At 44.9% G+C, this 25,863-nt stretch overlaps 1 protein-coding gene across 1 annotated transcript in view; it reads left to right on the forward strand.

Annotated features, from left to right (window-relative positions):
* Positions 1-3,986: 3,986 nt before the first annotated feature.
* Positions 3,987-25,863, forward strand: part of calcoco1a (calcium binding and coiled-coil domain 1a) — a 30,300-nt gene continuing 8,423 nt past the window's right edge. Inside the window, exons 1-6 of the mRNA XM_061258118.1 lie at positions 3,987-4,171; positions 18,297-18,474; positions 19,167-19,269; positions 21,229-21,422; positions 22,994-23,206; positions 24,895-25,043. Coding sequence (XP_061114102.1) covers positions 18,343-18,474; positions 19,167-19,269; positions 21,229-21,422; positions 22,994-23,206; positions 24,895-25,043 — 791 coding nt within the window. The 5' untranslated portion in view covers positions 3,987-4,171; positions 18,297-18,342. The remainder of the gene's footprint in view (positions 4,172-18,296; positions 18,475-19,166; positions 19,270-21,228; positions 21,423-22,993; positions 23,207-24,894; positions 25,044-25,863) is intronic.

Here is a 25,863-nt window from a genome sequence, read left to right on the forward strand (position 1 = left end):
GCCCGTGGCAGGGCCAGCTCGTTTGTGGTGGCCTTGAGTCCCCCTAGATCGAGGAGGGCCCTTACCAAGAGGCTGTAACTCAAGGTGTCTTCTCTGCACGACCGGGGGTACTAAACAGGCATCGGACGAATTGTGATATTGATCAAGCACCATTTTGAGTCACAGAGTCACGTGTGTGCTCCTTTGGGCTCTGTTGAGGTGTCGATGTTGACGACGCCACATGTAAGCCCAATCGCTGAAATCCGCCCGGGTTTGACGACTCCTGTTTGTCTTGTGTGCGATACCCCCCCCCCTCGTCTCTGGCACCATGTAGGTTGTATCTGAGGGGCATTTTTATCACCATGTGAAAGGAGCCATTTTGCCCCGAGGCTTCAGACAGTGCGCCACACAGCTCGACATTGTGCTGCACATACCTGTAACTGCAGCTGGACGGGACTGTGTCACAAAATTCTGAACAACAAGGAAAGCCCTTAGTGATCAAAATGTGGTCCAGCTGACCTATGCAAATACATTAAAAAACATAGGAAGTATTAAGCCTCCATTTTGTGTTTGTCCTGTACCTACCACCACTTTAAAGAGAGGCTCTTTCCAATCACTTATTTTCACCTCCTTGCTTCCTTTCCTTGCGTCCTTTCCTTGCTCCGCCCATTGGAAATGATGCGATGACGGAGGATTGGAGGAAGTGAATTTGAGGCCAATAGAACATTCTGCTCTCAGGCATCAGTGTGAAGTCGAGGGCGGCCTGTAGCATAGTGGTTAAGGTAAATGACTGGGACACGCAAGGTCGCTGGTTCTAATCTTGGTGTAGCCACAATAAGATCCGCACAGCTGTTGGGCCCTTAACCAGGAGAGGATTGTCTCCTGCTTAGTCTAATCAACTGTATGTCGCTCTGGGTAAGAGCGTCTGCCAAATGCCATTAATGTGATGTGATGTAAAGTCGCATCAGTTACAGACATAGCAGACAGGGCGAGGCCGATCCACAGCTCAGTCATTTTCATGTCACGCGTTCTGAACAAAACTCCACAAGGATGCACTCGTGCTTCCTCGCTCCTAGCTCCTTCAAGGAACACGAACGGGTCGGAATGTCCTGAAACGTGGCAGACATCGATTTCCAGGTCAGACTATGACTGGGGAGACATGGACAGATAAATTAAGGGAATGGGAACAGATGTGCACGCTAAAGCAAACAACTATAAAAGGAGGGGTGCTAAACCGTTACAACATACCGGGACAAAAAAGACTTCCAAAGTGGACTAAATCAAGGAAAAGGAGTTGGGAGCACATGAAAGACAAAAGGCCAGGAACAAACTTGTTCTTTCGCTCACGCTTTAATCCATTGAACAGGAAACTGATGTTGAGGAAGATGTCAGGTGACACTGAAACTTCAGTCTGTGGGCCTGTAGGGTGTAAAATCTGTAGGGTGACTTGCTGTAAATACTTTGGATTTTAGGTTATACAAATCCCACATTCAAATAGAAGCTAGCCTTATATGGAATGCTGATTCTTGACTATGCAGTAACTGAAAAGACCAAATCGCTCTTCAAATCAGCTTTAGGGTAGCCAAAAGCTTTGGCATTTCCTTTTGGTTGTGTCTGTGGTTTTGTTTTCATGTTCGAATACCAGTAGCTCACTTTAAAACTTTGGCTGGTGTAAGTGTTTTTCGCATGCACAAGCCATTCCCCGAGTAAAACCGCCTCTCATCATCGAGCGTCATGAGCCAATTCATACACGCATCAAGAATGTGCCATAACTCACTTCACATTCCTCAATTTAGAGAACGCTCCAAACACTTACGCTGAATCTGCCTCCAAAGGCAGGGAAGAGATCCACATTTCTGAAGTAGACTTGTGTGGCTTCCACCAACAACCTGGGCTGACTTTTAGCCTTATTTAGTCATGTGCTTTACAGGGTATTTCACAATAGGTAGGTTTGGTAGTATAGCCCTTCCCTCAGGGTAAACATCTGCTTTGGCACGGACATATAAAGATTGGCAAAGCTCTGTCCAAACAGCTACATACTTCCCTTGAGCAACAGAGCAGCTGACTGCAGTGGAAGCCCAGTCATTGGATGCTCAACCGGCAACGTCAGTTGCATTGACACATACGCCATCGGGATTGGCTGAGGGGGACTCAGATGAGGAGGCTAACGCAGCCATGTGAGGGAGGGTGGACAAGATCCAAATTCTGGGGGTCCTTGAAGCCACATTTGGGAAATTATTTCAAAATTTAAAAAAAAATTTTTGTTGTATAACCTTGTATGACTTTTAACATACGATGAGGGTTCCCTGGGCGCCTGAGTCTTAGTGGGGCTCCTCGGATCAGGTAATGTTGAAAACCCCTGCTCTGAATACATGCCCTTGAAAACACCCAACACACTCTCACAATGAATGAACTGACAAGATGGAAGTGCCAAGCACAGGTATAGGTTGCCAAAACATTGCACTCAGGGAATGCAACAAAGAATGCAAAGAATATTGACAACTGCAGGATACAAAATGGCGGTTATTCAGAGCTCAAACCAGATTCCAGATGCAAGGAGACAAAATTGAACTGGAGCCAAATGGTGATTCCACAGTCATAACCTAACTCTTCAGTGATTGGTGTAATACACACACACATTCTGCAGTGAAGTCTGGGATAGATTTTTGGAATTCTGATATGCGGAATAGTTCTGCCCATATCCTTTGTATTTCTGCAAATGCCTTCAGATCAGGTTTCATTAGAATTGCTGGATGTCACCTGCAAATTAATAACACGTGAATGTGGTATGTGTATGGTCATGCTCACTGCTGTGTATGCAAGGCTACAGCATTCATTATAACCACCTGAGCATTCAGCAAAAAAAAAGTTGAAGTATTTTTTTAACATAGTAAAAGTGTCTTGGGTGACAAAAACATATTTTTAAAAACATTATTTATTTTATTGTATTTATTGAATGTCCCCTGTAGTGCAGATTTCAGCACAGTAGACTATATGGTTCTTGAAATTAAGACCAGGCCGGGTCTTGGGAGGATAACAACTGATAAACAACTCTGAGCTCAATATTGCTGTAATTTTGAAACTAACAAGGGCAACACCGGATAAATTTAAACATTTATTTAGTACATTTAAGCCTAACAAAAGCAAATAAATGTGCCTCGTTTTATGCTTGGGTGGGTGATTGATAGGTGCCATTATTTATAACAGTTTTTTTTTTTGTTTTTGTTTTGTTTGTTTTTTGGGTCAGTGGCGCAGGTTCGGAGAGTATATACTGCCATCTAATGGTCACGCGAACACACGTCAGATAATCACGCGCAGATCCACTTTGCTGACAACGACGAATGTGGAACATGGAGTGTGCAGTTGTTTCCACAAATTGTGTAAATGATGGTAAAATTAGAAGTGCATCTGCCTGCCCTCGTCACTGCTCAGCATTCCCGTCTCAAGTTACCTGTAGTCAGCGGCAACTCGATACTGTTTACAAAAGGACTGGCTTTATTTTTTTGAAGCGCAAGGACTTTCGTTGACTAATTGGACAAGTACAAACTAACTAGATGAACAACCAGAATGAATCGAAAGTCAACTTGAAAATAATGATGACAACACATTCGAGATTCAGAGTCGGTAATAGTAAATCTATTTAATTGTGCAAAACACATCAACCTTCATTTGCTGTTGGTGAACGACCGACTGTATGCTCTCGCTTCGATTTCGCAATTCAAAAACATAAATGGAAGAGCTGTTTGTTTTTATCATCGTACACAACAGTTTTCCTCGACCGCTTGCAAGGGACGTATGGATCAATCGGGGAGCTGTGCGTTTTTTATGCGCAGAGAAAAGAAACGTAAACGAACTACGCCGTCCCAAAACGTAACATCATAGCTTACGCTTCCCGCAACGTGTCTGCGTCACTTGTACATCTGGGAATTGTAGTATTTAGTTGAATGTTTAGCAGTTAAAATCTTTTTGTAATGAACGCCATTTCCCATGTTTCGGTGAAACCCAACACGCTGTCATTACTGTGTTTTTGTTATTGTTGTATCTAGGTTCGGAAAAGGGCTGTCACGTTGACGAACAGCGGATTGTCGACGCTGCGTAACGTTTTATTTTATTGCATTTTTTTTTTGCAGATGGATTCCAGTTTCATCTGATAGATTCCGTTATTTTTTGTAAAAGCTGCGACCAACGCAAGGTATGTAATAATGTTGAATTTGGCGAGCGGTTCACCAGCACCTTTTTTCGCTCTTGTTTGTAAAATGTCTCCTGCAATTATAATGCTTTGTAATTTGCTTAACTGGCTAATTGATGTACGCATTGTAATGGACTTGAAGACCGATGCAGCATCTGGACAGAAATAGCTCGCTGGTTTGTGCCGTCGCCATGCTGACCGTCAATTCAAGTGCTAACAAAGTAGTGCTAGTACGCAATAACATGTACTGTAACCACGCGCTAGGCCTAGTTAGATAACAGTTTCATGAAGACACAGCCAGCTGTCTGGCCGGCGAGCAATCGGCTACTTGATAATAGCCACACTTTATGCAAACAGGATAACTTGGATAAGTCATATATTAAGATTGCATGGCAATATGTGTGTATTTTATATGAAAAATACAAATACTTTACATGCAATCTAACAGGTAATCTATTGAACAGAGGATAGTTTCGCAACCTTGAAGTAGAATAATGTGCTGTCTTGCTCCTGTGGATGCCTGGATAGAGTTCCCTAGGCAACTGCCAAGTCGCACCGTATAAGTGGATAATGTTCGTTATGGGTAAGCCTAACTGTACGTGAACTAGCCTACTAACATTAGTGTGGAACATAATTTGCCGTGTGTTTAGTTAATTGGACCGTTTGTAATAGCTAAATGCACATATTAATTCATGCCTCAGATATCGATGTGATGATGTTTTGTCAGTAGCTACAAAGTGCGAACTCTTGCATTCTAATCCAACAACAAACTGCGTGCACACCGAGCAGTCAATTTTCCTCTGATATCTTACGAGATAAGCGTGCCACCGCCACCCATCTCGACGATATTTAGACTTGTGTACCGTAGGCGCTGCACCTGTTCGTTCTGGACCTGTGCCTCGTTAATACGGTGGGTCTCGTTTTGGTGACAGTTGACAGCAGATCTCTTACAGTAGGCCGAATGGGTTATCGCGTGTCCTAGCTGGAGCTTATGAAGGACACAGTTATGACACAACAGGCCTTTGTATTTTCAATGAAAACATTCCTTCCTCGGTCACGTGCCTCTCTGACTTTAGACTTTACTAAACTGAACACCTCCCCATCCCCACTGACTGTCCTCCTGCGTCTCTGGAATCTGGCTGGCCCCTACAGCCTCACTCCCCCCCACAGTCTCTCTCTCTCTCTCTCTCTCTCTCTCTCTCTCTCTCTCTCTCTCTCTCTCTCTCTCTCTCTCTCTCTCTCTCTCTCTCTCTCTCTCTCTCTCTCAAATTACTATTATGTAATTATGTAGTAGTAATTTACTGCATTAGTGACTCTCTCTTTCTCCGTCTCACACGCACGCACACAAGTGCGCACGCACATTTCTTGAGCTAATATGGTGCAGCATTTGGCTAGTCATTAGCATTATCGTGTGTTTACTGAAATCAGCTCAGTCCCCCAGAATATTAATGGATGTACAAGTGATGTAGCTGTAGTAACAACTACTGGTTTGAGCAAAGCACAGAATATAACGCTGGGCTCATAGGGAAATGTGGAACCTTTAGGAGTTAGGTCCCAAACATCCAATATGGATATAGAGCAGAAAGATTATTCTATTCAGTTTCCGTCAACAGCAGTGAGGACATTTTAAACATAATATTACATTTATACATTGCCTCCCAAAATGGTGGAGGCAGTAGTTTAGGTATCTTACCAAACTGAATTCTGTTTTCTCCAGATGTATACGTTGGGGTGATGATTTAAAAAAAAAAAAAAAAAAAAAAAAAAAATTATTTTTAAATGTGTGATCACTGTAGCATGAGTCATCAGATTTTTTTGGCAAACATCTTGAGGTTTACTGCTGACCACCTGTTAATGCTGTTTACCTCTTCTTCATTAAGGCAATTCAGTGACCTAACTTATGTTGAATGGATAGTTCACTTTCTGGGGTTGGCATTTGGCAGACGCTCTTATCCAGAGCGAGGTACAGTTGATTAGACTAAGCAGGAGATACTCCTGGAGTTAAGGGCCTTGCTCAAGGGCCCAACGGCTGTGTAGGAATCGAACCGCCGACCTTGCGGGTCCCAGTCATGTACCTTAACCACTATGCTACAGGCCGCTGGATATGATATGATATATCTGACAACCTCCTGGCTTTACAATGGCTGGTTTGGGGTTTTGTGGTCTAAAGCAAGAACATGCACTTTAAGTACAATATGTCAATGACGATATGCAAGTGACAATATGCCTGCAGATTTTTTTGTGATTATTCTTCAAAAAAATATGTTTAATCTTACCTTTGGAATGATTTCTTGTGGCATGAGCAAACTTCCCTGAAGTAGACCCACATTTCGTGATTAGAGTTCTCTAACACCAATAACTATACCATCCTTAAAAGGGGTAAAATAAAACAGACACCTGCGTATGAAAAAACAACAGAAAAGGTTTCCAGTTAAAATCAAGTGCTTAAATAGTTATGGATAACACGAGTTAAACAACATAAAAAGACTTACAGTACTGTGTAAAATCTGGTTAAAAAGCCTTTTACAATTAATATCTAAGTGTTAAACATACGTAACACATTTCTTAAAATTTTAAAGCAAGATAATGTTTAAATGTTTAATGTTAAAATTTTGCAGCTTGCAAATGCTTCCTGAAGCCAGCTAAGAGTCTTTCAACTCCCGCTTACTGTCCACATTCTTCCTGGCAGAACACCTCTAGTTAAGAAATATTCTTCGGCCTCCTTGCATGTACAGCATATTTGAGATCTCGCCACAGATTTTCAACCAGTCTGGGGACTGGTTGTTAACTCCAGACAGAACAACCACTGCATTTGGATGATTTAGAAGGCATGGAGTTACTTCAGAATAAATAGTTCAACCCTGGAATTATACTCACCTGACTCACCTGAGTAAATCACCTGGGAAAAATCCAAAAGGGTTCCCAAACTTTTGCACATGGCCCTTTGCCTTTTGAAAAAGAATTTAGAAATAGTAAAGAATTAAAATAAAAAGCAATCTTGCTTTAAAATTTGTTTTACCCTGTACCATTTAGAGTTCAGGTTTGCTTTCGATCACATACAGATTCATTCACCCTCACTATCAGCCCATAGGCAATATCATTGTTTGATTTTGATATATAAAGCTGTCCTAGGTCAGCTCCCACTGTATTTAAGTTATTTGCGAGAGTGGACAAACACAAATTCATATGCACTGAGATCACATGACTTCAATTTATTTAATGTTCCAAAAGTACATACTGCTTTTGGTGAAAAAGCTTTCAGCGATGCTGCTCCCTCAATAAAAAAAATCTAGCTTATTGTACTGATACCTCTAGAAAATGTTTATCTGCTCATCGCCCACACAATGGACACTGTATACACTTGTTTTACAGCCTAAATTGTTTGTATATTTCTATGTATAAATGATCTGTAAAGCGACGGTATCATTATGCATTTTAAGATACAGTGGGCCAATCTGTACGCCCATTTAAAACTCTGGATCTCTAGTCTCCATGTGGAAGAAAGGACCAAGAATATTTGTTTCCAAAGGATATGCTTGGCGCAACACAGAGCACTACACAGAACACTACACAGAGAACACAGTCCCTACTGTCCAACACGGTGGTGACAGCGTCATGATATGGCACTGTTTCTCCTCAGCAGAAACTGGGGCTCTGCTGACCATAGAGGGAGAAACGCAGATGCAGCATTTTTAGTTACATTATGAATTATATTATTTTTCAGTTGTATTATATCTAAAAAAAACTGACGTATATATTTATGAATTTTTTTTGTTAGTTGCTGTTGATTACAATGTAAACAAACCACGGAAGGCTGGGAAGTCGCACAAAAAGCTAACTTAACTTTTGATTACAGCCTTTGAGACACCAAAAACTAGAATTTTTGAAAACGTGTAGATTTTCTCGCTGCACTGCATGCAGTCTAGCGAAGTACTTAAGTAATTGAATAAAATGTCGCTTAAAATGTAATTTAAATGCACCAACAGTTAATCATGCATATGTACTGTATAAGCAGAAGGAGAAGGTATGCATTAATCATCTTGCCTTTGTAAGTGCAGAAATATACATTTTAGTAATATGAAGGCAGTCTGATTTCAGGAAACTGCATGTCCATTCCCAGGAAGCCTCGACTGCCATCTACTGGATTTACTGCCAGCCAGTCCAGTCCTGCGGATAATATGTTCTCAGAGCCACAGAGGAGATGTTCTCAGGGCCACAGAGGAGATGTTCTCAGGGCCACAGAGGAGATGTTCTCAGGGCCGTAGAGGAGATGTTCTCAGGGCCACAGAGGAGATGTTCTCAGGGCCACAGAGGAGATGTTCTCAGGGCCACAGAGACCAAACATGGAGGGGCGTGTCTTTCAGCCCCTTCTCACCCGTCAATATGTCCCTGAGACAGTAGAGCGCGATTCCTGATCCAAATACAGGCAGTTACCCTCATCACTCCACATCTCGGGGTCGATTCAGTTACATTTAGCTTTATTTGTTTACCACTTTTTACAGAAGACTATCACAAAGACACTTAGCAGAGTTTTTTTGAAAAAAGAAAAGGGCAAACACCAGGCCTGAACTGCCAAATAGCAAGCACATGATGTGGAAGAAAAAGGCCCCAGCGGGGAGGAAAAAAAAACTCCCTAATGGGAAGAAATCTTGGGAGGAACCCAGCTATAGAGGGGGAGCCAGCAAGGTATAAAGTAAAAGTAGGACGGATGTAACAACTGTAAAAAAAAATCAATTACAGGAATTCAGATGGGCTGAACAGTGAAGGTAATAAGCTAGCTGGAGAAGTAGGAAGTCCCAATGAGGGATAAGTATAGTGAGCAGTGTTTGAGAGCTAGCTCCAGGATTTATCGAGGCGTGGGCATGAACCAGGGGAGGAGCCAGGGCTGCAGCAGTCCGCGACCTCAGGGCAGGGATAGGGCTGGATTGGTCCGGAGCTTCCCAGTTATCGTAACGCTATAGCCCAGTATTGGAGTTAAATAGCAGAGTCTGCGGAGGGTCTGTTATTAGTCACCTCGACTTCACCACATTCTGCCATGACCGTTCTGACTGGATTCAAATTCAGAATGGTGTCCAGGTCCAACAAGAACACGTCCTTCTGAAGCACATATGTGGAGAGTATTACATGGAATCAATGTTGTTCTCATGTCACATGATGACCCCTCGTGTTTAACCGCCCCACTTCGGAAAACTCTCCTGTCTTATGAACACAGGGCATGAGATCAGAATTTATCACAAGCAGTGCCCAGGATAAAGCAGACGGAAACAGCCGAGCGCAGATACTGCAGAAGAGCAAGGATCGGCTTGTAGGACTGACTGTTGAAGATGGGGCAGGATTTGGCAGGAGGAGCTGTAGATGGGGCAGGATTGGGCAGGAGGGGCTGAAGATGGGGCAGGATTGGGCAGTAGGAGCTGAAGATGGGGCAGGATTGGGCAGGAGGAGCTGAAGATGGGGCAGGATTGGGCAGGAGGGGCTGAAGATGGGGCAGGATTGGGCAGTAGGAGCTGAAGATGGGGCAGGATTGGGCAGGAGGAGCTGAAGATGGAGCAGGACTGGGCAGTAGCACGCTGGCTCCAGGCTGACGCAGTCGCTTTTCTCTGGCTCTCTCCGGCTCACTCTGCTCTTTAAATATAAATCACAAACAGATGGGCTCCATCTCGGCTCGCACGCGCCCAGGTGTGATGACCCCAGCGCCATTGATGTCAAGGCCCATTGCGCCCGGGGCTCAGCAGAGCAGCTTATACGGCTTTCTCTCCAGGCGAGGCGGTGTGTGTCATCGGGAATCCATCTCCTGCCCACTCTCCGGTACCATCCGTCCCGGAACGCCTTTATTCCCGGCCACAGCAGGCACCCCATTACTCCCGCCAATGGGCTGCCCGTCCGCCGGAATGCATCAATTTCAATCTGGATGTCAACTTCCCCGTTTCAGCATCCATACAGTCAGTACAGAGCACCCAACACAGCACTCTTGTTCTGGTTTCCAGGGTGAAAGTCAGGACCTGGTGCACTTTGCCTATGACCCACAGGTGCCACTGTATGAAGGACATACAGTGGGCTCCGGAATTATTGCCACCCTTGATAAATATGCACAGAAAATACAGTAAACTAAAAGAATTATGCAGTTATTGACTTGAGTGTGATGCATTGTGCTTTATTTTCCGATATGTGCAATGTCGTCTGCCTTAGTAATGATTCAGTGGGTTCAACCAAATGCTTATATTTCTTAAAACGGCAGAAGAAGGGACGTATAGGGGCATTACATTACAGGAATTTTGCAGACGCTCTTATGCAGAGCTCTTGCAAATGAAGTGCAAATCAATGGAGTGCTCTGAGGAGCAGGGGCGTAGGGCATTTTTCATAAGGTTCTCTAGACTCTCCTGGAGTATCTTAGCCACCTTCCTCATAAAAATAAATTTGCTTCAATACTGATTTTGTACGAGACATTCTGAATTTAAAGATTCTAAGATTTAAGATTCTAATTATAATTCAGTTTTTTGATGGAATAAATACACTGTTTCATTTGATCATTATCTGTGACGATTTCCTGCTTTGCTAAAATGTATGTACAGTAATATACACTCACTGAGCACTTTATTAGGGACATTTTTAATTTATTACACCTGCTTATTCGTGCGATTATCTAATCAGCCGATTGTGTGGCAGCAGTGCAATGCAGACAATCATGTAGATACCGGTCAGGAGCTTCAGTTAATGTTCACATCAACCATCAGAATGGGGGGAAAATGTAATCTAAGTGACTTTGGCCGTAGAATGATTGATGGTGGCAGACAGGGTGGTTTGAGTATCTCAGAAAGGTGACAGTAACGCAAATAACCACAACAGTGGTATGCAGAAGAGCATCTCTGAACACACAATACATCATAACTCTTATGTGGATAGGCTACAGGAGTAGAAGTCTAAAAAATGAGTCTAATAAATACCGAATAAAATGCTCGGTGAGTGTACATTTCTACACATGGTAAAAATCTGTTATCTGATATCAGAACTAAGTTCATTGTTATGCTAAGTAGCCTAAATTGACGCAAACTGGACAAACCGCAGCACAAACAAAATGTTGCCCAGAAGTAAATTATGTTGATTTAATAGATAAAATGTTTAAAGAAATCACAAACCAGTTAAGAATATCATGCTGTAGAAGTATTTTAGTCAGCCGTATTGGTTGCTGCATATTTGTGTCGCCGGTTTTTTATAGCCTGGTTTATATCATGCTGGTTGGAGGCGCATTTTTTCCACTGCGCTCATGAAAGGCAGCTCTGTCAAGACAGGTGAAGTGATACAATGGAACAGCGTTGGAGGTCTGCGCTCCAGCAGGGTAAACTGCACCGCTGTATCACTCTCCCAATAGAATTTATCAAAGCTCCGGAAGGTCTGCAATGGCCCTTTCATACCTACTGTAGGCTGTGCTTCAGATACTGCTAGCCATAAGTTTTATTTTCATAAATTCTAATACAGTGTAAAACATCCTGGACAGCACACACGTGCATTATTGTACAATTAGTACATCTCCCGTAATCTTGTTTGAGGCAACCGTGTGTTTTATAGAACTAGTTTAATGCTGCTATCATCAGTCCATTCGTAAAAGAACTTCCCCCACGTTGATATACTAGCCAGTGTTATATGTTGCAAAATAACTCTCTCCAGTACTCTAATAGCCCGGGTGATATAGGAGTTTTTACTGCCCTCTCGAGCAGTGTCTACTATCATTCCGAGAAATGATGGTGCCTTTCCAAGTGCCTCCGTGCTTGGTCCATGTTTCGTGCTAACCTCTGGAGTGAACTTCATCAGCAAATGCAAAGATCTTCTGATCCTATAGTGAGAAATACTGTCTGTCTGGGCTGAGCACCTCTTTGACCTTAGGGACGTTAACAGTGTGGGTTGGAGAGTTCTGCTGATAAGCATATTCAGGCCTATTACAGAAACTCTTCAAGCTCGCCTTTAAAAATGGCCTGGGTGATTGCTGGTATATCTGTGGTAGTGCTGCACTGTTTTATCTTCCCACCATCCGTTATCTAACCCCCTTAATCCTGGTCAGGGTCTTGAATCCATCCATCCATTATCTAACCCCCTTAATCCTGGTCAGGGTCTTACATCCGTCCATCCATCCATTATCTAATGACCCAGGGCAGGGATGGGGACACTGTGCTGTAGGAGAACACCGTCTTTCGAATTAGACATTAAACCAAGGTCCTGACTCGCTGTGTCTTGACTAAATTCCCATCCTGTCTTTCTCAGCCTGCTACCTAATTATCCCCTGATTTAATTACCAAAAGAATTTAATAAAATTGTTATCTCCCTCTCCACCTCAGCAGATGTGTGGTGAGCATTCTGGCAAAACATGGCTGCCGTTGCATCACCCAGGTTGGTACTGCACATTGCTGGTGGTTGAGGCGAGTTTCCCCCTCATCACTGTAACCGGCCGGTAAGAAAAGCGCTATATAAATGCAAGGAATTATTATTATTATTATTTTTCCATTTGGTTGGCAGTTGTACCCTGTCTTTTCCAATTACACACGTTAGCTGGGAATACACAGCCTACAACCCCGTCTCCCGGTGGCCCGGGAAGATCTAGCGATCCAGAGAACAACACGTCTTTCTCAACCCCGCGACCGTGACTCTAAGCGTGGCGATCCCAGCCCTGCCGAGTCCCTCTCCCCACCCTCAGAGTGGCGAGCCGATTATGCCGCTCCACCGGTGCCAGCCAAACTCGGCTTTGGCAGGACAGGGACTCGGTGTGCAACTGCATCGGACTGATGCCTGCAACAAGGTCCTGCAACAATTATTATTATTATTATTATTATTATTATTATTTTGCGCTTTTTTCACATTTACAGAATGTGTACAACGTTGAGACGGTAACTAGTTTTACCGTCTCAACAATCTATTTGGAGAGAAAAAGAAGGTCCTCTGTGGTTTCCTCAGTCTCAGAGAGTGAGTGAGGGCCTTTCTCAGGCCGGGCCCTGGGCCACACGGTGGGCACAGCCTCAGGTGACCTGCTGTGGGGTATGCAGGAGCACTGGTAGTCAGATTTAACTGCCGTAGTGGTTATTCTAATATCACATAACGGTAATATGTCATTTCTGCCCTTCCAGCGCTGGCTGTGTCAGAGTGCAGCTGTCCCTCTGGGGGGGGGGGGCAGGCTGGGGGACATCCCGGCTTGTTAGCTGGGCTCTCTGCGCCAGGTGGAGGGCGCTTGTACCCCACACTCACGGAGCCGTTCCTAAACTTTGTCATCTCAAGACCAAGGCCTCCTAAAGTCATCACCCTCTGGGTGAGGAGCCCACCACCTGCCACCCTCAATAAAACACTTCCTGTTTGACACGATTATCCACCAACCACGGCCGCAGTGCAGTAGCTGCTTAACAGGCTTGTGCGTGAAGGCACATCTAAAATGGGATGTTATGCAGTATCTGTAGCACATGTGCCTACATAAATCATAGGGTGAGTACTTTTGTAAGTCAGTGTATTTAGTACAAAATAAATATGTAACTACGATGGAATTTAAATGATTTACAGTCAGGTCCATAAATATTGGGACATCGACACAATTAGCATCTTTTTGGCTCTATACACCACCACAATGGATTTGAAATGAAACAAACAAGATGTGCTTTAACTGCAGACTTTCAGCTTTAATTTGAGGGTATTTACATCCAAATCAGGCAAACGGTGTAGGAATTACAACAGTTTCTATATGTGCCTCCCACTTTTTAAGGGACCAAAAGTAATGGGACAATTGGCTGCTCAGCTGTTCCATGGCCAGGTGTGTGTTATTCCCTCATTATCTCATTTACAAGGAGCAGAGAAAAGGTCTAGAGTTCAAGTGTGCTATTTGCATTTGGAATCTGTTGCTGTCAACTCTCAATATGAGATCCAAAGAGCTGTCACTATCAGTGAAGCAAGCCATCATTAGGCTGAAAAAATCAAAACAAACCCATCAGAGAGATAGCAAAAACATTAGGTGTGGCCAAATCAACTGTTTGGAAAATTCTTAAAAGGAAAGATCGCACCGGTGAGCTCAGCAACACCAAAAGACCCGGAAGACCACGGAAAACAACTGTGGTGGGTGACAGAATAATTATTTCCCTGGTGAAACCCCCTTCACAACAGTTGGCCAGATCAAGAACACTCTCCAGGAGGTAGGTGTATGTGTGTCAAAGTCAACAATCAAGAGAAGACTTCACCAGAGTGAATACAGAGGGTTCACCACAAGATGTAAACCATTGGTGAGCCTCAAAAACAGGAAGACCAGATTAGAGTTTGCCAAACAACATCTAAAAAAGCCTTTACAGTTCTGGAACCACATCCTATGGACAGATGAGACAAAGATCAACTTGTACCAGAATGATGGGAAGAGAAGAGTATGGAGAAGGAAAGGAACTGCTCATGATCCAAAACATACCACCTCATCAGTGAAGCACGGTGGTGGTAGTGCCATGGCGTGGGCATGTATGTCTACCAATGGAACTGGTTCCCTTGTATTTATTGATGATGTGACTGCTGCCAAAAGCAGCAGGATGAATTCTGAAGTGTTTCGGGCAATATTATCTGCTCATATTCAGCCAAATGCTTCAGAACTCATTGGACGGTGCTTCACAGTGCAGATGGACAATGACCTGAAGCATACTGCGAAAGCAACCAAAGAGTTTTTTAAGGCAAAGAAGTGGAATGTTATGCAATGGCCAAGTCAATCACCTGACCTGAATCCGATTGAACATGCATTTCACTTGCTGAAGACAAAACTGAAGGGAAAATGCCCCAAGAACAAACAGGAACTGAAGACAAGCCTGGCAGAGCATCACCAGGGATGAAACCCAGCGTCTGGTGATGTCTATGCGTTCCAGACTTCAGGCTGTAATTGACTGCAAAGGATTTGCATCCAAGTATTAAAAAGTGAAAGTTTGATTTATTTAAAAGTGGGAGGCACATATAGAAACTGTTGTAATTCCTACACCGTTCACCTGATTTGGATGTAAATACCCTCAAATTAAAGCTGAAAGTCTGCAGTTAAAGAACATCTTGTTTGTTTCATTTCAAATCCATTGTGGTGGTGTATAGAGCCAAAAAGATGAGAATTGTGTTGATGTCCCAATATTTATGGACCTGACTGTATTTGACAATTTAATGAAGTACGGAAACATGTACAAAATATTATTATATTATTATCGCAGTGTTCACTTATTTTTGTCCATTATGCTGAGGACCTCCGTGGGGCTTCTCTGCAGACCCCAATTCGAGTAGCCCTCCTCTGATAGGACTGCTACAGTAATGGACTGATTATATTCCTGACCCTCTGTCACAAACACTCTCACTGCTACCAGAAATGTGCCTTCGGCGTGATTGGCAATTCTGCTGATATTTCTACACGTGTAGCCACTCTTCCATGTCAGCATGTGCATGCTTCTCTGAGTTTTTGTAACCGCCCGCTCTTTCCATGTTTGGGTATCAAAGCTTCAGTGTATACCTATACCTTCAGAGTGTTATAGAATCTCTGACCTGTATGGGACACACACGGGTAGTGTCGACATCGCTTTCAACCTCATTTAAGGCTTTATTTGGCCAGCTATGAAGCTGCTCAATAGCTGGTAACCGCCTAGCCTTAACATGGGTGTTCACTTCTTCTAATAACGTTGTCCAGTCCAGCATCCAAGTACTTCATCATCACTTTGTTCTGCTAGGGGAGTTTTAAAGGTCTGTATACCCGTTCTGCAACGCCGTTGCCGGGCGGATTATATGTTGGTGTTAAAACATGTTCCCTTGGCAGGTTGAGCAGAAAATCTTTAGCAGTTTTGCTTGCAAGTGCAGTTCCATTATCACTTCATATTTCAGTTGGGCAGGGAGCTGGTGAGCGTCCAGCAGTGCTCGAACACGGTGTGAGCCTTCAGCTGGAAGATGGAGCAAGGGTTAGCTCAGCTAATTCGCTAGGAAGCACGGTGAAGTGCAGTGACAGCGAAGGCTCGTTGCAGGTTACCGCTACAACACTCCTTGATGACGTCACCCTCAAATTCAAAAGTACGTCGTTGCCCTTGGCTAGGGGCGAGTTCGTCTTTAGCTGACTGGTAACGCGTTCGTTCAACAAATATTTGGACGAGTGAGAGGCTGGGGTTAAAATCCCACCCCGGACTCATCCGTTACACAAACACTGTAGGTTCCAACCACCACAAGGAGGAAGCGGTTCCCCTTTGGAGCCCGTAGAAGTGGCCCCGCAGATTCCAAATGCCATGAGGCCCAAGGGCCTCAGTCCTAAGGCTTAGTCCCTGTGAGCGGCTTGCTCTCCGGGCAGATACTCAGCCCTGCCTGGGAGAGGAACGACCTCAGGGGGACTTTGCTGTGGGACCCCCTGCATGCGGTGTAATTTACATGGGACGGCCGTGTATCTCTCCCGTGTCCCCGAGCAGTAAGACCACGACGCGGAGCCTCGTGACCAGTCCTGCACAGGGCATCTCGCGCTGGATAACCGAACGGCTGCAGTGCTTTAATGCTAACGGACCTGGCGAGTAAGATAACGATCCTAATTGCTGCCTTTGATAGGGGGCTGGGGCCGTTAACACCCCGTCTCCAGGGTTTAACCCCTGTAAAGTTGATATTCCCCGGGGGTGCACTTTCCATCGCCACATAGTGCTTTGCTCAACTTCATTACCGCAGAGTGGATATAAACTCTGTGCGGCTTCTACGGAAATGGGATAAGAAATCGAGGTAGGGCGATGTACATTTAATTCACGACCGTAAGAACCTGAAGGTCTAGCTGAGCTCTAGGCACAGCGTTAGCTTTTATGTTCTGTTCGCAAAAATACTCCGAATCGTTGGGTGGTTCAGGGTGCTGACGAGTCTCGAGTAATGACTTTGCTTGGTTTGGGGGGGGGGTTTGGGTATTTTCAAGATGGAGGTCTGTGCATTAGTTGTGGTGCTTGCCTCGTTGTATTGATGAGAATTGTGTGAATTTCCCCACTATGCTGAACTGGCCTCTGGATGGGACTCCTCCGTACGGTCCGTCTCCTCTCCTGCTGTGCTGTCTAATGAGGCGGATAAATGCACTCAGTGCTGCACTGCCTTTGCTTGCTGTGAGCACTCTGTGGGGAGCACCTGGAGAGGGGCGCTGGCGGTGGTGGGGGAGCCGGTCTCCCCTACACTCTCAGAAATCAGGGTACAGTGGAGGCACGTCTTTGTTCCTTAAGGAACAAACTCCTGAAGGATGGAGACGGCTGTGGAAAAGTGACTCTAATGCCCTTTTCTCATATCGATGGGCAAAGCTGCGGATTAGCACCTCCTACTTCTGGGAACTGATAAGTATTCAGGTATGCTCCTGAGGACGCCTCGCAGATTCCGTCTGGCTATGAAGCGGCGCTCTGAGCTCTTCTCACGCAGGGATTTCTCTGCCCTGCCACAGCCTGATGCCTGTTTACTAAGGGCACGGTCAGCTTGTTCAGAACCTCTGCTTCTGTCACACACTTTGAGCTGCCCTTCTCCTCTGACCTCATTAACAACACGTATTTTGCCCGCAGAACTGGTTGTTTTTAGTTTTTTTTTTTGCACAATTCTGTGCAAACTCTAGAGACTGTTGTACGTGAAAATTCCAGGAGATCAGCAGTTTCTAAGATACTCAGTCCACCCTGTCTGGTACCAACAATCATTCCTCGGTCAAAGTCACTGAGATCACATTTCTTCCCCGTTCTGACATTTGGTCGGAAAAACAGCTGAACCACTTGACCGTGTCTGCATGCATGTATGCATGTAGTTGCTGTCACATTATTGGCTGATAAAATATTTGCATTAACAGTACAGATCTACTGAATAAAGTGCTTGTTGAGTATAGAACTCCATAGATACAGAACTCATCTCTAGCACACTAAACATGGAACTCTATAGATAGAAAATTATGTTGCATAATCCTTATAGGACTCTGTAGGTACGGTTTCTCTAGAATTTCTAGATGAAATACTCGTGACTATTTAGTATTTATTTTTAGGTTATTTAGACAGTCAACTGTAAAACACTCAAATTTGACCAGTGGAATGAGTGGAATGACTGGGGGAGCACACAGAAGCCATCTGTATTTGGGTGCTGGAATGCCGACCACCTGAATATCTTTCCTCCTCTTCTCTGGCTTTAGCTCCTTGCACAGGTGCAGGTGGGTGTGTCCGCTTTGCCTCGTCACCATGGATACGGCCAGGAGGGTGGAGTTTCGGAACGTGGGGCGGAGCTACTTTCCCCAGAGCAGAGTAGAATGCCACTACACCCTCAGCCCTGAGCACAGCTGGGCCAGCAGCGACTGGATCGGCCTGTTTAAGGTAAACATTTTACCCATAAGCCCCCCACTTACATTGCTGTACCATCTTTAGTGATAGGTATGTTGATAAAGGAACAAGTAACCCTTAACCCTTTCAGTCCCAAGCCCAAGGGCTCCACCCAAGTCCCAAGGGGTTTTGGCTTTGGTTGAGAAAATTGAGTTGAGAATTTAGTAGGGGCTGAAATAGGGGCTCAAAACAATAGTATAGCAGCCATTTTGATTGGTTGAAAAGGTATAAGGCCCTGAGTGCCATATGTGACTGAAAGTGTTAAACAGGTAGATAGATAGATAGATAGATAGATAGATAGATAGATAGATACTTTATTCATCCCGAGGGAAATTTGAGTTTAGCCAGTGTTAGCCAGTGTTAAACAGTTAGCCAGTGTTAAACAGTTAGCCAGTGTTAAACAGGTAGTCAGGGTTAAACAGGTAGTCAGTGTTAAACAGGTAGTCAGGGTTAAACAATTAGCCAGTGTTAAACAGTTAGCCAGTGTTAAACAGTTAGCCAGTGTTAAACAGGTAGTCAGTACACATAACCTGAAGTGAGATGTGCCTTTTCGGCCTGAAAGTTGGCCTCGGTGACATCACCCACAGACGATGAAATGGTTCATTGGTCCATTGGTGGAATCTGCGTACAGCGCTGTGCACCCTCTCTGTCCACTGCATCTCTCATGTCCTCCTGTGCTGTCGCAGGTGGGCTGGACCTCGCTGAGGAATTACCACACCTTTGTGTGGGCCCTTGTTCCTGGAGGCTACAAAGAGGGAAGCAGTGCTAACTGCTGTGTGCACTTCCACGGTACAGACTCACCTACAGCTACACCTGTACCTGCACCTATACCCGCACCTACGTATATACCTGCACGTATACCAACACCTACACTTACACCTCTACCTGCCCCTGCACATATACCTATTCAACCCATCTCTCCCGTTCCTATAAAGTATAGGGCTCAAATCATCCCTCGGGCCTTACTGTTGTGATGTGTGTGTGTGTGTGTGTGTGTGTGTGTGTGTGTGTGTGTGTGTGTGTGTGTGTGTGAGTGAGTGTGTGTGCATGTGTGTGTAGCAACCAGCTGGTCTCTTAATCAGTTATCCGGTTTCTGAAAACATGTGATTAAGTTCCTTCACAACTTCAGTTTACTCCAAACTAATTTTAACCCTGTCCAGGCTTGGCTCATTTCCAACAAATGACCAACTGGTGACCAACTGGCCTCATGCTCGGCACTTCAGTACCCTCTGTGAGTTTGTATGATAGTTATGTAGTTAATAATCCTCTCAGTGAGTGCCTCACTGAAATTTAAACCATTAGTCTTCATTCAGGACATATAATTATCCACTTCATACACTCGAGGAATTGCAAGAAAAAATAAAAGGTACCAGCTTAGCAAGGCCAGGCTTGGTTAGTTAGTACTTGGGTGATAGCACTATCGTCTCAGCCAGAAGGTCCAAGGTTTTGAAACCAAGGCTTTTCCTCACCATGTCCGTGTGGGTTTTTTGCCAGATACTCTGATTTCTTCCCACAGACCAACAACATGCAGGTCAGGCTAATTGGAGTCTAAATTGCCTGTAGGTATGAGTCGGCGAGTGAACGGTGCGTGCGCCCTGCAATGGGTGACCTGTCCAGGCCGTGCTCCTGCCTCTTGCCCAGTGCATGTTGGGATAGACTCCAGTGCCTGTTAGACCACAAAGGGATGTAAGAAAAGTGACGAGAGAGAGAAATGGAAAGTGAGAAAAAAAGAAAGAAAGAAAAGGTGTCCATTTTGTTTACTTCCAAAGTTAAGGACGAGTTGGGCACTGGAAGCCGCACCTCTAGCCGGGCTGAGAGCAGTCTCTTGCACGTTGTCAAATTAACGGCTCTCTAAGAAAGAACTGCACAATCGTGTGATTTCTCAGTTCGGCGGTGGATAAAGACAAAGAAGATGGGAGCCCTGCAAGTGTTAATCTCAGACAGTTTAACACCTCCTGTAACGGCGACTGTTAATGGTCGCTTTTTATTATATGAGCGCGTCTCTGGAAACGCTCCCCGCCTCGGGGGTGTGCAAAGTGCTGCTCTGCCGTTGCAGAACCGCACTCCGTAAAAACGACAGAGCGGCGTTGGCCGAACACAATTCATCCTCGCTCAACACCGAAGGAATGCAAATGGCCCTGCGGATGTGCGGTGGGTTGGGCGCATGGAGGGGAAATGGCGTGGCATGCGGTCGGTAAGCTGACCTGGCTCAAACCGCCATGCTTTAGAGGTGTTACTTCCACCTCTCATGCAGTCATGTGACGGCTGATCATCCCATTCCCAGCACAGGCAGCCTGTTGCCTTGTGGCAATAGCCAAATGGCTAAGGTGGAAATAGCCTAGTGGCTAAGGTGGCAATAGCCTTGTGGCTTAGGTGGCAATAGCCTAACGGCTAAGGTGGAAATAGCCTAGTGGCTAAGGTGCTAATAGCCTTGTGGCTAAGGTGGCAATAGCCTAGTGGCTAAGGTGGCTAAGGTGCTACTAACCTAGTGGCTAAGGTGCTTGACTGCAAGCTGGAAGGTTTGTGGTCCTTGAGCAAGGCCATTAACCCCACATTGCTCCAGGGGGGATTGTCCCCTGCTTAGTCTAGTCAACTGTGAGTGACTTTGGATAAAAGTGTCAGCTAAATAACTGTAAAAAAATAAAATAAATAAAAAACAGGCATCAGTGAGAGCGGACCTATGCGCTGCTGTTGCCGTGGTGATGCTTGTTATGTTATTGATGTTATTTTGCTGTTTTGGTCCCGCAGCCTCGTACCTGCCCGGGCCGGGCCCGGATGTGTACCAGTTTGTGTACGTGGATGCCCAGGGGGGCGTGTGCACTCAGAGCTCCCCCTTCTCCTTCTGCGCCCCCAAACCGCTGGAGGAGCTGGTCACCCTGGGGGAGGAGACGCACGGGGAGGAGGACCTGCTGCTGGTCATACCCCGCGCTGAGCTCCTGCAGGTGAGTGTGTGTGTGAGAGTGTGTGAGAGTGTGCGTGTGTGTGTGTGAGAGAGTATGTGAGAGTGTGTGTGTGAGAGTGTGTGTGTGAGAGTGTGTGTGTGAGTGTGTGTGTGTGAGTGTGTGTGAGTGAGTGTGTGTGAGTGTGTGTGAGTGTGTGTGAGTGTGTGAGAGTGTGTGAGAGTGTGTGAGAGTGTGTGAGAGTGTGTGAGAGAGTGTGTGTGTGTGAGAGTGTGTGAGAGTGTGTGAGAGTGTGTGTGTGTGAAAGAGTGTGTGTGTGAGAGTGTGTGTGAGTGTGTGTGTGAGTGTGTGTGAGAGTGTGAGAGTGTGAGAGTGTGAGAGTGTGTGAGTATGTGTGTGTGTGTGTGTGTGTGAGTGTGTGAGTGTGTGTGTGTGCGTGTGTGTGAGAGAGTGTGAGTGTGTGTGAGAGTGAGAGTGAGAGTGTGTGTGTGAGTGTGAGTGTGTGTGTGAGTGTGTGTGTGTGTGTGTGTGAGAGTGTGTGTGTGCTTGTCTGAGACACAGACACAGACACACCCCTCTTTCTGCCTCTACTGCTTTTTCTCCCTCCCTCTCTGACTCACTGTCTCTTTCTATCCTTCCCTCCCTCTCTCTGTGTATCTTTGTGTCTTTATCTTTCCCTGTGGAATCTTTCTCTTTGTTAGATTATGTGTTTTAATGCCCGTTAGGGTAGTTTTGTTCTTGTTTGATAGGGTAGTGGGCAGATTGTGAATGAAGTCTGTGCTTGTAGCATTGTTAGTCACTCTTGGTAAGAGTGGCAGTAAAGGAAGAGTGGAGATATTCTCAGTGTGCTCTTAATGGCAGGAGACACGCTGAGTAAATATCTACACTCTGTGAGATGCGGCTGGCACAGCTGAAAAATGCCAAAACACATACTGCCACCACTATACTATACTATACTATGTTATACTATACTACTATATTGTACTATACTATACTGTACTAATGAATATGCTCATATAAGTGAAGGCCCATGTGGATGATGTCATACGCAGTGGCTATACTATGGCTGCATCCAAAATCGCTTACTTATCTCACTATATAGGATGTCAAAACAGTATTTGTATGTCCAAAACCATAAGCATAAAGGGTGTGCTAAAGCTACCCGAATGCCACACTACATTCTGTGAAATTTCAAAGTGTGCGAACACTGACTGTTCTGGCATATGTATCCCACAATGCACTGCGCTCAGTCCCGACCCAACAAACAGAAGGGCGGTGTTCAAACCAAAGCGGTGAAAGAACAACAACAGAAGAACAATTTATACGCAAATATTACCTGTGGCTACATCAATGGCTATATTTATGTTTGCATTTCTTTTTTCTGTTTTCATTAGATAAAGTGGCATCAATTAGCTGCCATTATCAAGTGCTGCCGTTCTATGACCGAAAATCCATCTTACTTTTTGCTCGTATACTAAACCACCTTGGGTACGCCAAATGATCGCGTAGTGTGTAGTGTTTGACTTCGGACGCAGCCTATAATATCCTAATGAATAAGCTCATATAAATGAAGTCCCATGTTGATGATGTCATGTTGATGATGTCACACGCAGGGCCGTCTGGAGCAGTGCCTGCAGGAGAGGGCGGAGCTACTGCAGGCCCGGGAGGCGGCAGAGAGAGGGGAGGAGAGGGAGAAGCAGAAGAGAGAGAGGGAGAAGGATGAGTGGGAGAGAGCGAGGGAGCAGCTGGAGGAGGACATGAGAGAACTGCGGGAGAGTCTGAGGCAGAGCCGGGAGACTGTGCAGCAGCTGGAGAAACAACAGCAGGTAACCCGCTGTGTGAAGGCCCCACTGTCTCTATAGAGCCATTCAGTCAGTAAGGCTCTCACCATGAGCTCAGGCTGGGCTCTATAGAGCGTCTCAGTCAGTAAAGGCTCTATAGAGTGGCTCAGTCAGTAAAGGCTCTATAGAGCGTCTCAGTCAGTAAAGACTCTATAGAGTGGCTCAGTCAGTAAAGGCTCTATAGAGTGGCTCAGTCAGTAAAGACTCTTTAGAGCGGCTCAGTCAGTAAAGGCTCTATAGAGTGGCTCAGTCAGTAAAGACTCTTTAGAGCGGCTCAGTCAGTAAAGGCTCTATAGAGTGGCTCAGTCAGTAAAGGCTCTATAGAGTGGCTCAGTCAGTAAAGGCTCTATAGAGCGGCTCAGTCAGTAAAGACTCTATAGAGCAGCTCAGTCAGTAAATGCTCTATAGAGCAGCTCAGTCAGTAAAGGCTCTATAGAGTGACTCAGTCAGTAAAGACTCTATAGAGCAGCTCAGTCAGTAAAGGTTCTATAGAGCAGCTCAGTTAGTAAAGGCTTTATAGAGCAGCTCAGTCAGTAAAGGCTCTATAGAGCAGCTCAGTCAGTAAAGGCTCCATAGAGGGGCTCAGTCAGTAAAGGCTCTATAGAGCAGCTCAGTCAGTAAAGGCTCTACAGCTCTATAGAGTGGCTCAGTCAGTAAAGGCTCTATAGAGTGGCTCAGTCAGTAAAGACTCTATAGAGTGACTCAGTCAGTAAAGGCTCTATAGAGTGGCTCAGTCAGTAAAGGCTCTATAGAGTGGCTCAGTCAGTAAAGACTCTTTAGAGCGGCTCAGTCAGTAAAGGCTCTATAGAGTGGCTCAGTCAGTAAAGGCTCTATAGAGTGGCTCAGTCAGTAAAGACTCTTTAGAGCGGCTCAGTCAGTAAAGGCTCTATAGAGTGGCTCAGTCAGTAAAGGCTCTATAGAGCGGCTCAGTCAGTAAAGACTCTATAGAGCAGCTCAGTCAGTAAATGCTCTATAGAGTGGCTCAGTCAGTAAATGCTCTATAGAGTGGCTCAGTCAGTAAAGGCTCTATAGAGTGGCTCAGTCAGTAAAGGCTCTATAGAGTGGCTCAGTCAGTAAAGGCTCTATAGAGTGGCTCAGTCAGTAAAAGCTCTATAGAGTGACTCAGTTAGTAAAGACTCTATAGAGCAGCTCAGTCAGTAAAGACTCTAGAGCAGCTCAGTCAGTAAAGGCTCTATAGAGTGACTCAGTCAGTAAAGACTCTATAGAGCAGCTCAGTCAGTAAAGGTTCTATAGAGCAGCTCAGTTAGTAAAGGCTTTATAGAGCAGCTCAGTCAGTAAAGGCTCTATAGAGCAGCTCAGTCAGTAAAGGCTCCATAGAGGGGCTCAGTCAGTAAAGGCTCTATAGAGCAGCTCAGTCAGTAAAGGCTCTATAGCTCTATAGAGTGGCTCAGTCAGTAAAGGCTCTATAGAGCAGCTCAGTCAGTAAAGGCTCTATAGAGTGGCTCAGTCAGTAAAGGTTCTATAGAGCAGCTCAGTCAGTAAAGACTCTATAGAGGGGCTCAGTCAGTAAAGACTCTATAGAGGGGCTCAGTCAGTAAAGACTCTATAGAGCGGCTCAGTCAGTAAAGGCTCTATAGAGCAGCTCAGTCAGTAAATGCTCTCATCCGAGCTCATTTTTTCCTCTGGCTCCTCTTCCTGTCCCTGCCCCATAGGAGGTGCTGTCTTCTCAAGAGGCGGTGGTCAAGGAGAAAGATGACCTATTGGCTGAGAGAGCAGACAGCCAGCAGCGAATCAGAGAGCTGGAGGAGGACATCAAATGCCTGACACTTCGAGGGCTGGAGAGAGAGACTGAACTGGAGAGGTCTGTCTTGACTGTCTGTCTGCCAAAATCCTCCATTTTGAATTTTTAGAAAAACCTACTTTTGCAAACTCATCTCAGGCCTTTTGGCCCATTGTCACCAAATTAGGCTAGAAAGATCTTTTCAGTCTGAAAACTTATTGAAAGATCTTGATTATTCAGAAGAATATTCAAAACAAATCCTACAGCCAAACAACTTTGCCTCAAGAACCAACATTGGCAGCCATTTTGATTTTCAGTCATTTTGAAGCCTACTTTCAGGAAATAGTCTGGGGAGTTTTTGCCCATCTATACCAAATTAGCTTTGAGAGAATCTGTTGAGTCTGAACCAGTTGTTAAATATTTTCCAAAAAAAAACATGGCCGTCACACATCAATACATTTTTGTGGGTGTGGACAGTTTTCATATAATGGCTGTAACCTGTGAACACTGTCTAATATTCACCTGCTTTGGTACGCTAATGTAGTGCACCTCTGCCCATAGGTGGCGCTATAAGAAGCAAAATGGTGCATATTCCTCTATCTCTTCAACTATTTCACCAATCAAGTTGAAAGTTTGCATGCTATGTATACATGCGAGTCTCCAATTACAGCTAAAATTATGAAATCATATCTACAAACATATGGCCGCCACCACCCAATCAGTTGTCAGTGGGCACGTGAGAACCTTAGCAATGGCAAGTCATCATTCAACTTGTATGCTCGGGAATACCATGTAAAATTTTGGGACAGACTGGATTTTTTTTTCCATTTATCCATTTCCATGATTATATAATGTCTCTTCACCGCTTGAAAAATCATACTTTTCGCATGCTGTTAATTAC

Source organism: Conger conger, chromosome 10, assembly GCF_963514075.1.
Source record: "Conger conger chromosome 10, fConCon1.1, whole genome shotgun sequence".
NCBI lineage: Eukaryota > Metazoa > Chordata > Actinopteri > Anguilliformes > Congridae > Conger > Conger conger.